Source organism: Coloeus monedula (assembly GCF_965178545.1).
Source record: "Coloeus monedula genome assembly, chromosome: 2".
Taxonomy (NCBI): Eukaryota; Metazoa; Chordata; class Aves; order Passeriformes; family Corvidae; genus Coloeus; species Coloeus monedula.
Window position 1 is genome coordinate 73,450,397 of NC_138782.1, and position 13,246 is coordinate 73,463,642.

General features: G+C 42.0%; 1 protein-coding gene across 1 annotated transcript in view; it reads left to right on the top strand.

Annotated features, from left to right (window-relative positions):
* The window catches only part of METTL24 (methyltransferase like 24), a gene marked incomplete at both ends in the record, with an annotated part of 45,342 nt that overhangs the window by 13,381 nt on the left and 18,715 nt on the right, over positions 1 to 13,246 (top strand). Inside the window, 2 exons of the mRNA XM_082276979.1 lie at positions 6,597 to 6,695; positions 10,382 to 10,521. Of these exons, the coding sequence (XP_082133105.1) occupies positions 6,597 to 6,695; positions 10,382 to 10,521 (239 nt within the window). The remainder of the gene's footprint in view (positions 1 to 6,596; positions 6,696 to 10,381; positions 10,522 to 13,246) is intronic.

Here is a 13,246-nt window from a genome sequence, read left to right on the forward strand (position 1 = left end):
AATATCTGAACTGGAAAGATACGGATTTGATGGATGGACTGATAGATGGACAAGGAACTGGTTATAGTCAGTGGATCAATGTCTAAATGACAACCAGTAACAAGTGGTGTCCATCAGGGGTCTGTACTGGGGGTGATACTGTTTGCTTTGGGCCACCTGACCTACTGGAATGTGTGCCCCATGGAAGTGGGTTGTAGTAGGTGATATTTAAAGGTCCTTTCCAACCCAAACCATTCTGTGATTCTGTAACACACTGCAGATTTTTTAGCTCTGGAGTTTGCCTGTGGGAGAGACTCCCTTTGTGGCCTGCTCGTTGCACTGCACCCATGTGGTGCATGCAGAGGACAGAGCAATCCGCTGGTGACTGGGTGTGGAGAAGGCTGTGTGCGTGTGTGCAGTGGTGTCAGAGACATCTCTGCCTTAGATAAACTCAGGAAAGTAGAAACGTGGAGAAAGAGAAAGATTTCCTGTATTAATTCTTTTTTTTTTTTTTTCCAGTTCATCATGGACTTTGAGCAATGTGGAAGTTTCACTGTTGGAGTGGAAATTCCCAGTTTAGGTGACTGCAGGACTAGGTGTCAGCTGCTTTTCCCTGTGATTCCCTGTCCTGGGGTGACTTTATGATGTGTATCCCCTATTGCTGCTCTATGCCCAGAAATTAATAATAAATAAAAATTAAATAAAGCCTGATGCCTCAGAGGGAACTCACTGCTTTTCTCTTGATACTGGCATGCACATGCAGAGGAGGAGTGTATGTAGCAAGTTTTGCACTATGGTTTCTTAAGAGAAAACCTGATATGTTCAAGAAAGCCAAACTGCAAAGAAAAGTAGAAAATAATAGTAATATGAAAGAAAAAAAAAGGAAAGAAACAGTTCAGACATACATGGATGGAATATCTATAAAACCAGCTGTATTGGAAATTAATTCACTCAAAGCTTTAAATATGAGTCAGTCACTTTGTAGGCCTGTGTTTTAAATTACAGCATACTGAGCCTGTGTGTGTGTCCCTGCTACTCCTAAATTAATGATGTAAGGTAGCAGATTTTTACGAGTGTACGTCTTGTGAGCCCTTGTGGTGCTGGTTACATTTGGCTGAAGGGGACTGTATGAATTGACCTTTCTCAAGGAGGTCTTTGCCAAGGCTGAAGGCATACTTGTTCTTTCCTACTGATACCTCCGCTTTGAGGTGGAGTTTGTTTTACTTGTGCCACATACTGCTGCTCCAAACATAAAATATTTGGAATTACTCCACCTTGCTGAAGAATAAAGTGCAGCTGAATGTTGCTTTAGGCTCACAGCTAAGTAGTAGGTTCAGCCCTCTAAAATGCATGTTTTTCTGCAGCATGGGGTGTGTGAATGTCTGGTCTGGGGTTTCTCTTCGGTGATGTCAAGGGTCTGTGGCCTAAGTGTTCGTGAGCCCATCCTTCAGGCTTCCTTTGCAGGTCCTGGAGAGACATGGACTTTTCCAGTGCTTGACTCACCTTACTTATTTTAGATGTCTACTCTCTAGTGAGATGAATCATTCCCATAAAGAGCCTGTCTGCCTCATCGGTCCTGTCAAATAACTTAGCTTCCCAGCCCACTGTGGGAGCTTCCTCGATAGCTGTCTGCATGCAGGAGTGTTTCTTCCCTCCTGGCTCTCCCTTGGAGTAAACCAGCTAATTACCTCTGAAACTAAACGTGGGCGTTCATGAGGGATTCTTTGCTCCTGGAGTTGTCAGCAAGAGGAGCAGTGTGCCAGGTTTGGCTGCCTCCACCCTCAGCAGCCCTCCCACTCTCCTTAGCAGGCTTCGCGCTGGTCGCGTGTCCCTCATGAGGTGTCAACACGTGGCTGTTTGCATGTCCTGCAAAGCCAGGATTTGGTGTAAGCACCTTTCACTATGTAGGGTACTTTCGAATTGAGGGAAAAACCCCAACCAGTAAGACCACAACAAACCATTATGCTTAAGGCCACAGGTGCTTGAGAGGGACCACAAATAAAATTATGTCCAAGCTCTGTTAATCATATGGGATCAATCTATTCTCACAAAGGCAAGCCTTCTGTAGTACAATCTAATAAATTTGCCATCTAGATGTCTGAAGTTTTGCAATCTGAATCTGAATCCCATGCATTGCATTTCAAACTGATAAAACCCTGCAAAATTTCACCCATGAGCAGGTTCTGTTCTGCTGAGTGTGTGGTACACAGGATACAGACAGAATAATTGGAGATGAAGATGTGTATGTCATTTGTTTCTATGGATAGCAAATATTTATGGTTTCTGATGGAATTTATTGCCACAAATTATTTCCACTCACATTTGGTCCTGCCTCAGATGTAAAAAATTAAACTGTTGCATGATTTAATCAGAGATTTTCTTAAGACATCTGTGTATATATTGACAAGTCTTTTGTTTCTTTGGAAGCAACAGACTGTTTGGCAGGGTAATGGGATTCCCAAACTTTGTTTATAAAAATGGCTAATGTGTTTCTGTATTTTAATTGACTGTTAAAGAGGAAGGACATTAAATAGGGGGGAAAAACAGGTATTGAGTTTAAAAAAATGAAAATACAAAGAACTTTCTAATTCCCTTTCAAATGTAAGCAGAAGGGAAGGAAGGGTTTGGGCTTTTTGAGCTAGTGCACTGAAACTAGGATTGGTCTGGAAAGAATTTAATGATTTGTGTGTAAATTTAGGCTGGAAAACCCAAACATTTTGCAGACCTACAATTTTAGACCTGCTGGTTTGTGAGCCCTTTGCACATTTTGATTTAAATTTTATATTATGATTTCAGATTTTTAGGACAGATTTTAAATAACAGTCCTTTAAAAGTACATCACATATATACTACAGGTTATTAAGGGATTATCAAATGACTATCACAGATGGCTATGAGGGAGAAAAAATCTGGGATGAAGTGGTCTGCAGAGAGAAGTCTCTGCAGATGACGGTCAGGTTGGTCTGAAGGAAACATCAGTCCTTATCCTGAAGTGTGAAGTACCTGGAAAAAAATCAGACCTTCAAATGCAGCCTAGTTTTCCTAACAAAGCCGTGGCATCACTTTTAAGATTTTCTTTACTCTGTTGGTTATCTCATGTGGTGAAAATTTAGACATCACTCTGAAAAACAGTTCTGGATATCCATTACCCTTCAGGAGTAGCTGAAGTCAATGTCCAGCCAGTGTTTGTGATAAAGTCTTGCTGAAGATTGATTTTTCTTACAATGCTGATTTCAGTTAATGTAAGCATCTGTAAGTGAAGCTATATACAGAGGGATACTTTAGGATATTCAGTATGATATTTTTTAAGAGGCATTGTAACTTTCCAGGTACTGTCATCTCTTTGTATTGCGGAATATGGATATGTTGATGTTTGGGAAACACAGTCATGGTGTCTGGTTGGATGAGTCCTTCCCTAGGGAGAACACACCCATTGGTAATAGGCAAAAATGCAGATTGTCTAAACCCATTTTCTGGCTCGTCCTGGGCAGCCTTGGCGATGCCTGTCTGAATTTCATATCCGGAGCTGGATAATCTGGGCTGTAATAGCTCCTCTGCTCCTCTTGCTGTAAAGCCCACTGTGAAAGGAGCTGCTCCTCAGCCTCCTCAGTTTGTACAGCAGCCACAGGGACCTGCTCTCGGTCATTCTAGAGATTTCCACAGTACAGGTGAGAAAATCCAAATCACGATGCCACAGACAGGTTCACTCTGAGTAAGTAAAATTGCAAAGTCAAGAGGGGGAAAAACTTCTCAAATAAGGATCGTTTTTTATCAGGGATAATCCTGATTTTCACAAAGCACCTGTAGAGTTTTTTTGAGAAGGCTTACATGGAAACACTATGGAACAGACTGAAAATTACCTGAAAAACTATAAACAAAGGCTACCAATGTACCTATGGAACGGCTCCTTCAAGAGGATGTTTTGTATTCCTGAAAGTACCCAAAACGCATCACCGACATTTGTGAGTTACCCTCTGGGGGGGGTGCACCTGGTCCGAGAGATGTGTTGGATTTTCACCCCCATTCATTGTGAATCTAATTGTAAGGCAGCTATTGAGGCGCCCTGTAGGGGTGTTCGGGAGGTGTTAGGAGCAGGCCCCTCTAATGTGTTCGTTAGTGAATGGAAATAGGCTGTTGCTTCCTAAGGGGCCAGGGACTAAGTGTGAAGTTTGAGAAGCTATTCAAAAGCATTGTCGTCAAAAAGGAGCCTCGGGTCTGATATCTGTCACAAAAGTAGCATTTATGTAGTGCTGCTAAATTTAAAGAACTATATAAAAGTTTGATCTCTTTCTGTTTTTTCCTTCCCCCCCCCCCCCCCCCCGTACCCCCCCGCCATTTTTTAGTGAAACTGCATTAGTAAGTCACTGGGGTTTTTATTTCATTTTCATGTGTTTATCAATAGTTTGGAGTCAGTGGGAAGGCTAGTTTATCGTCTTTAAGATTTTAAGAACCCGAGTGTAAGCTGCAGTGGCTCTTGGATATTGCACTCTGCTGAAAAAGAACCTCATTCACGTGGTTCATTATGGAGATTTTTTTTCCTTCCCTGTCAACTCTGTGCAGAAGGAATTCTTGCTGAACAGTACCACAATGGCCACCCTGCCATTCCTCTACTTAATGAGCTACTTCTCACACAAATAGATTTCAAAATAACTGGGCATAGATGTGTAGGTCTCTGGGTGGCTTTTTTGGTTTGGTTTTTTTTTTTTTTTGTTTGGTTGGTTTTTGGTTTTTTTCTTTTTTTTCCCCCTGAAAACGATTGTCAGTCTTCATTTTCATTTCAGCTTTCAAGCCTGTTGAAACAGCAGCATTCCTGTCATTGCAAACGTTATTCAGCCGTGTGAAGTGTGACTCATTCTGAAAGATTACACGAATTTCCCTCCCTGGTGTGCACCTATCCTCCTGCTGTTCGTTGTTTGCAGGCTGCCTGCTGCAAGCAGAGGTCAGGGGGACATGCTGCTGCAGAGCTGGCTTGCTAGCTTGCTTCCAGGATCCTGCTGTGCAGGGTATAGGAGTCCAAGTTTGCTGCAGGCGGGAAGTCTCAGGGTGAGAAATGCTACTTTTGTCTGCTTCTGAGGGAGAAAAAAAAATCTCAATATCCTTTTCAGCATCTCTTTACAGTAAAAAACAAAAACAAAACCAAAACAAACAAAAAACCCACAACAAATCTGAAAAATAAACCCTAAAGGAACAATAAACCTCATACAAACCTGGCTTACACTCACTGTAGACTATATTTACTTAGGCTGCAAAAATATCAATTCGTGATATCAGCTCAACGCAAATGCCATCTGGTCTGGTGGTCCTCTTTAATAATCTTTCTTTTCTAATTTTACCTTCTCTTTCCTGCATTCCTCTCTGGCATCAGAGGATCCCTGCTGTCGCCGTGCTGGCTCTTCTGGTGCCACAGACCAGTCCTGTCTGGGGGCTCAGTGCCTCACCTCTCTGATCTGCCTCCATCCTCTCCAGCTAATTGCTATTTCCTACATGTTTTCCAGGGCTTTGTTTGAAATACAGCCCTGTGGGAATCCCAGGTGGGGTTTCTGATTGTATTTTATTGAATGTCAGCATAAGCCTTTGAGGAAGAAACCCCATCCTGTCCATCATGGAAACTCAGTTAATTGAGGATGATTAAAGGGAAGCTTGATACTACCTGCCCAACTGTAGAAGTGAGTTACAGAGCCTGAAGATGAAAAGCCATGAGGAATCAATCTTAATTTAGTACAACTTAACACTGTGCTTGTATTTTTATCTACTTGAGGGCAAGAGATGACAAGTCTAAACTTCCCAGCGTGACAGCGGGCAGAATTTGGAGAAGGTGGCACAGATGGGAGCACAGAGCCCCGTTGCTCTGCAAGCACGTGTCTGAAAGACCTTTTCTGTCCCACTCTATGTGGGAAGTGTTTCTGGAAAAGCTGACAGGATCCTCCAGGTTCAGAGCTGAGGGGCCTTGCAGGGAGTGCAGAAAGCACCCACCAAAGCTACGGCTATGAAAATACAGAGTGGTAGGGCTACAGGCAGCCACACTTATATTTTTCCAGGGAAACAAAGAATTCTTGTGTATCTGTCAGGCAAGCGTGGGAGAGGAAGAGGACTTTTCTCAAAGCCCACTAGAAACTTGTTTTTCATAAAATCTAGATCTTAAAAAAGAAAACAGGTTTCTTGCAGGGGTTTCCTTTCGTGATCAGTGTTTGCAATCCAAGTTCTTGTTTCAGTGGATGTTCAAGCAGAGATACTTGATAAATATGAAATTAAAATTATATCACCCTTTTCAGATGTTTTGCTAGAAGATTTGGTTACTCAGATCTTGTTTTTCTTCATGCATTTCTCACAGCATACTTAGGTGTCCTAAAATAACTGGGTTAACACGTGTGTCCTGGATGAGGAGCACTTTCTTTCTGAATTACCAACATCTGCTTTCAAAGCTGATCATTACAAACCATAGTTAGATGCTTTTTCACTGTAGCTGAAACCCTGCTTTATTCTGAAATGTTTTTCATGTGTAGACAAGCCCCCAGGAAACTCTTTTTGTTTGAAATTAAATCTCCTTAGTTTATTAGCTCTCGTAATCCATGCTTGCACTGCCTTTAAGGTGTTTTCTGGTTTGCTTTGTTTTACAGACAGTAAGATGGCACATTGAACTACAACCATGGGCAAGTCCAACCCCTTCCCTCAACTATGAGGCCTTGAGGTTCCTAAAGTACATTAGCACTTCTCAGGTAGGTTTTTTGTTTCAGTCTCCATTTAGAAAACACTTTTCCTGGCACAGATTTTTCCCTCATATCTGAGGAATTAACCTCACACCAAACTTTGTTTGAAACTGCTTTATTTCTAAAGTTGCTTAACTTAGCAGATGGTCAACATGAAGATAAAGGTCAAAACACAGGTTAGAAAGAATGCATTATTTCCATGCTATTTATTTCCAGATGGGTTTGTGTCCTGACAGGGGTATGGTATGACTGAAATTCTAGATGTGGTGTTTCTCTCTCTCCCCTTTCTCCCTCTCAGATGGAAAAATACAGAGCACTCTGTATCAAGAGAGTGTATTCAACCACTCCACCTCTCAATAATAATATGATAACCAGGTTCATTTTGCTTCAAAAGGAGGCATTCGAGGTTCCCAGTAAAATGAGAACAAGGCATCAGACCTTAACTTGGACAAGTTATATCAACAATACCAATAGAATCTTGATATTTTCAGGGCAAAAACAATGACTGTGAAAATTACTTTATGTGCTTCTTAAAATATGGCATTTCCGAATCCAGATTTTGTTGATGGATACTTCCAGCATTCAACATATATGGATATTGGGCCATCATGTCTTAACAGAGGCATCACTTATGCATAGCAGCATTTGCATGTGCATTTCGGGTAATAAAAAAATGGAAAAGATGCTGGATGCTCACAATTCCAACAGGGCAGCTGCTTTTGGTACCCAAGTCTATCAGCAATTGACCCTTGAATACAGAGTTAACAGCATCATTACTTGCACTGAAAAACAGCAAAAAGCCCCAGGTGCCAATATCACTGAAATGTCATTCATGTATGAAATTCTTTGTTAATGCAGTGCTTTTGAGGCTGAGATTAATTTGAAACACCTCTAAAAAAGAGGATAGCAGAATGTTCATGTATCCTCCAGCTTGTGGGTACCCCTGGCTAAATTCTCAATAAAATTACATCTCTGCTGCCACTCATGCCAGCACAGAGAGGGCAGGATGCAAGAAGATGCATGTGGGGACAGCAAGAGATGTGTGTAGAGCTGCTTGATTTGTTGTACAAAAGTTTAGACTGCGGCAGACATATTAAGCTGAAAACATCCTTCATCTCAGTGACTTAATAAACGGTGGCAGATGCTGCTAAACTCCACTAGTTGGGTCAAAGCCTACAAGGACATCAATTAACAGAGAGTTTATTGCTTTTGACACACTCAGCCAGAAGTTTCGTTCCCAGAGTAACTGACCCTGGTTGGGGGAATAAGCATAAGTGAAAACAAAAAATGAGAAGAATCCCTGTTCCTGACTTGGCAGATGTTACAAGATGAATAACTGATGGGATAACACCATGACTGGTATGAGCACTTCTGAAAATGGGAACCTGCTTATGTAGATGAGCATGGGATGTCATTTTCCTTATTTGCTGAGCAAGTGTCTACTAGTTACTGTGCCTGAGTTCAGCCCCATGCCATTAGCATAGAATGGCTCAAACTGCTGGAGCAGGAAGGTGCCATATCAGCAGGGTCAAGGTGTGGCCAGAAAAAGCTTTTTCAGTGCTGGTATTTGATGATCAGAAGAAGCATCTTGCTTTTGCTATTGTTTGTATGATAGGAGTGAGCAGAAGCCCAGAACAGGATGTGAGCTTGGTGCCTCAGTAAATCTTGCAACAGACTGGCAGGTTCAGGTTTTGGGGTTTTTTTGTTTGTTTTGGGGAGGGTTTTTTTTGATAGCAAGACCTATTAAGTAGCAAGAGCTGTTAAAATTGCTCCAAACTCTGGCTGTTGTAATTGCTCATAATGCCATGAGTCAATTAAGTGGCAGCATTTCAGAATCTTAGTTTTCTGTAGAGAGTACATTATTCTTCTGTGTCTTAAATTAGTGCTTATTACTGCAATGCCATTTATTCCTTGATTGTTATGTGACTGAAGGTAAATAGATAGAGGGGTGCAGTGCAAATCATTGCTTAAAACTTAGTGAATCCTGAGAACAGCATGAAGAGATGCTGTATTTGCTTTTATGAATTTTCCATGGGAATTACGAGCCAAGCAGGAGCAGGGAGGTGGTGATTTAGTGTGCAGCTCTTTGAATGTAATGCTCCAGGTAATTATCTTTCAGAGCATACACTTCTTAAAGAATGAGTGTTTTATTTACTTATTACAAGGTAAATGGTGGAGAGTGCCTACCACATTAAAGGCTGAGTTCCAGGTATTACTCTCACCTCTGTGTAAAACTGTTTCATTTTTGTGGTTCCAGGTGGGACCAGAGCTGTGCTTTTTAGTTTGGCTAAGACTGAGAACTGAACCTCTGCAGTCTGCTGTAGAGGAAGTCTCTACTACTGTCCTTTCCACCATTTCAGCTGTTGCCTTTCTGACAGTGCCAGCTCCCATTCCTGCAGCTAGGGCTGGCACTGGGCCCAAAGAACAACTTTTTATCATGATGGCTCAGCTGGGTTCCTGCAGCTCTTCTCGATCTTTGCTTTCTTACCTGCATGTTAGCAACCTGTGCCCTGCAACATCTGACTTTGATGGCTGGGCTGCATGGTTTGGAAAGCCCTTCAAGAACAAACTGTGGATGCTGATGCTGGTGTAGAGCAGTGCAGCCTTTCCTGGGCAGAAGTAGCCACAGCTTTGGTGCTTCCTTCTGCTTCCCCTTGCCTCCTATCACTGCTCTGGTGACAGCTGTACGAATTGTACCCGCTTCCATCGACTGCTGTGCTCCTGTGTTCTGGAAAGGGTGCAGCACTCTCCAGCCCTGTGCCTGCCTTTTCCAGAGTGGCTCTGGAGGAAGAAGGGGGGGTGGAATGTTGTGGCCTGGGGGTGAAATGCTGTCCTGAGCTGCTGGATGGACAGGCAGAGCTGGTGCTGCCGGCAGGGGCTCCTCCTTAGGGTGTCACTTACAGGGCCATGGCTTTGCTGGCTCAGTCACTGTGGGTTTGGCTGTCTCAGGCTGCTGCTCAGCTGCTGGCAAAGCTGACTTCACCCGTCAGTGATTTTTGACATGTCCAGGTTTCTGGCGAATCCAGTGCATTTTCAGTCTTTGCTTTCTTGGTCTGTACAAGGGCTTTGACTTACAGTGTTCCTCCCTGAAGGGTCACTATCTCTTCTTTTGCAGGGTTTTTATCCTGGCTTTAAACTCTAGATGTCTAAGCCAGCTCATCATAGACACACATGCTATGATTCCTCTGTTTAGTTAAGCACTTGCTTAAATCCCTTTGTAGTTGGAGAAGGCATTGGGGTAATGATTAAATCCCTTCTGGAGCTGAGATCCAGGACACTCTGGGTGAGGTACACATTGCAGAGACACTGCAACTCTGTAATTACAATCTTGATTTTAACATTATTCAGGATGCAGAATTCACTGCAAGGTTTAGAAAGAAAAAAAATTAAATATGTGAATGTTGAAACATCTTTTCCTCATGGAAAAATGAATCTGGGTACAGTACTAATGCTTAATTATCTGCTTTTCTAACTGCATTGCTCTCTGGGGAATCATGTAAGCCTCAAATTTCACCAAGCAGAACAGACAAACAAGGAAAAAAATAATCACATCTTTGTAGCCATGTATCAGATTGACAGTAAGATTTAAATTAAACCAATGAACATTTTTCTTTTTTCCACTTTTTCACCAAAAGGCAAATTACAAACAAATTAAAAGTCCTATCTTAAAATGATAAATCCTTTGGTTTCAACAGATTTCTTGTGAACACACGAACCTGAACAGCTTGAAAGGGTACTCCAAAACGGCAAAAAAGCCCTGGTCAATCTGTCTTGATGAGAGGTTTAGCCTCATCCATCGAATCAGAAGCAAGCAATGCCGTCTCTATTCACTTGGGTAAGTGCTCTGTTTAAAAGAAAGGAAATTGTTTCACAACAAATAGCTTCAAAAAGCCCTATACATACAACATGGGCTGCAGCAAGGTTGTCTTCCAAGGTATAAACTTAATTCAGGTGTTCTTATTATGTGTTGATGTGCTTCTGTAAACTTTATTTTTAGGGAAAAAACCTTTCTCCATGAGCGTCTTTTTTTTTCCTTTGCCTTTCTAATATTGGTATGAAAACAAATTGCTTAATGGTGAGTTGTGAGTGGTAGTTCATATAGAGGAAGATGGAAATCAAAGGGGTAAACTGAGAAGCCTACAGCATCTTACTTGAGCAGAGATTACTTGCATAATTGCCAGGTATTTCAGCAGCATTACTCATAAAACTTCATTAACTACCTCTGGGACAAAATAGTACATTTCCATGTGAGAGTGTTTTTGCTCAGCACTTCAGGGGTGACACGTGCCAAAGTGATAGTGATAAAGGCAGCTGTGGCTTTACTTTAAAATGTTTGCAGTGTTTATGATATTTACAACACTTGAGAGTGAAGTTTTCACTCTTCACAGAACAAGAGCTTTCACAGGTAGCAAAACCACACATGCAGCCTGTTTTCCTGCTAATAAATCATTCTGTTTCCCAGGAGGATGAAGGAAGTCTGTCCTCAGAGTGCATCAGGCCATCAGCACACCGGTGCAGTAGGAGAACCATCAGTGGGATCTGGAGCTCATTTCACACAGATCACCACACAGAGCTGCCTAACAAAACTGTACTTGCTGTCCTGGGAGGCAGCTTTAGGTTAGAGCTGTATTGTAAGGCTCCATCTCCCTTGAACCAGGGCAGTTTATTCCTGTGCTTTTGCTGCTGTGGGTTTACAAAGGGTGGATAGCAAGGAACTGCGCTGGGGTGGCATTCCTTAGCCTTGGTGTGTAACATGCACGTACATGGCAGGTAACACCTGCAGGCAGTGTGGAGGTGAGGCAGGGTGCCTTGTAGTCACAGAGAGTGGTTTTGCTTCATTTGGGTGCGTTTATATTTCGACTGAATTTATCTGAGCTGTAAAGACCAAGGTCCTCAGAGAGGGAGGTGCTCTCAGGTTTTGTTCAGCAGCACTGCTTTGTGGCAGAACAAGAGCACGCCCCTTAGAGACAAATCTCCCATACAGGAGAGAAGATTTCTCTTGACTACTGTTGCTTCTTGTTTTCTGAATGTTCTTTGCAATATATTTCAAGTTATACTTATGTGACATTAATGCAAGATATAGGGTTACATGATTTTTTTTCTTCTCAGCTTTTCATGTTCCTATAAAAGTTAGGAGAGATGCTGTGTTACCCCATGCTCAGTTCCAAACTTTAATTATTTGACTGTAGTACTGGGTTACTGCCTGAGGGCCCTTCCAGTAGTCAGTAGGGAGAGGCAGGCACATTCAGGTGGAAATCAGCTAAGCTAAATAGCATTCTGGAGGTAAGTATAGCTTTCCTTTGATTATAGTGGAAGCCTGGGATAACTTGGCTGCTGATTTTAGATGTCTTGGCAAAGTACTCAAAGTTCAGTGGAATTAACCTAGACCTTATCCTTCAAGCTGCATGATCATTACTATTCGACCTGAGGTCCTGTGTTAATGTCCTTTTTCCCTATTGTTAAGGATCAAATGTGGGTTGAGAATGGTATTTTTGTTGAATTGCCCAGTAGGCACAACGCAGAGTTGATTTCATCTGTGCTAGGAGGTGCAGATTAGGCATGAAGCTGACCAGCAATGAGATATTTTGCTAATGGTTTTGAATAAAACTGAGCTAGTGTGTGTATACCAGTGCTTTATATGTGGTACTGTTTTGTGTATGGTCCAGGGAGCATGAGTGCCAGATTTTCTGTAGTCATGGAACACTAGGGCTTAGCAGAGATTGAAACTGATGTCGGCTCTCCCATTCATCATAAGATAAACACATACAGGAAGTAACCAACGAGGATGCATCACATGAAGCAGCTAAAAAATAAAAGGGAAATATTTGAGGTTACAGAGAAGCAGTCTTCAATCCACCAGTTTACTTCTGCAACCTTTGGAGCTCATTACTGCATAATTCTCCCCCTCAGACTCACTTCCTTTAGTTTATGACAGACAGAAAAGTAATTTTGTTCTAAGGCAAAAATCCCCTTTAAACATTTTTGTTATCTCATATGTTTCATAAAGAGCAAATGGGGAGCAGCTACTTCCAATGAAGAGCATTCTCTGTGGAGAGGACGGATGGAGGACAAATGTGAAAGTTCAGTGGGAGTGTTACTGGGAATCCTGAATTAAATGCATATGTGATTAAAGCTGGAATAAAACATGCTGCTTAGGTTTTGCCTTCTTGAATGCTATAGAAGAGGTTGCTTGTGAATGGGAGTGAGCAGCATCTGGAACATCTGGGGATCTTTTTAGATTAATATTAGTTGCTTCCACTACTCGGAGACAGCAATGCTTGTGCTCGGGGGACAGGATTTCCCAGTGCAAAATATAATTGCAATATGCATTAGTGAGCTCTAGTTATTAGTGCTAAATCTGCTTAGATTAAGCTAAATCAGTTACAAACACCACAGGCAGGCACTCAGGCTGGGATAACATAAATGAATAGGATTTCAGAAACTTACCAGCAGAGGTTTAAAGAGTCTTGCCACAACACAGTGTAAATGCCATTTCAGGTGCATCCTAAAGTGTATGTAGGAGCTTTAGGATCCAGGCAGGGGTCCTTCTTTTTTTCCTG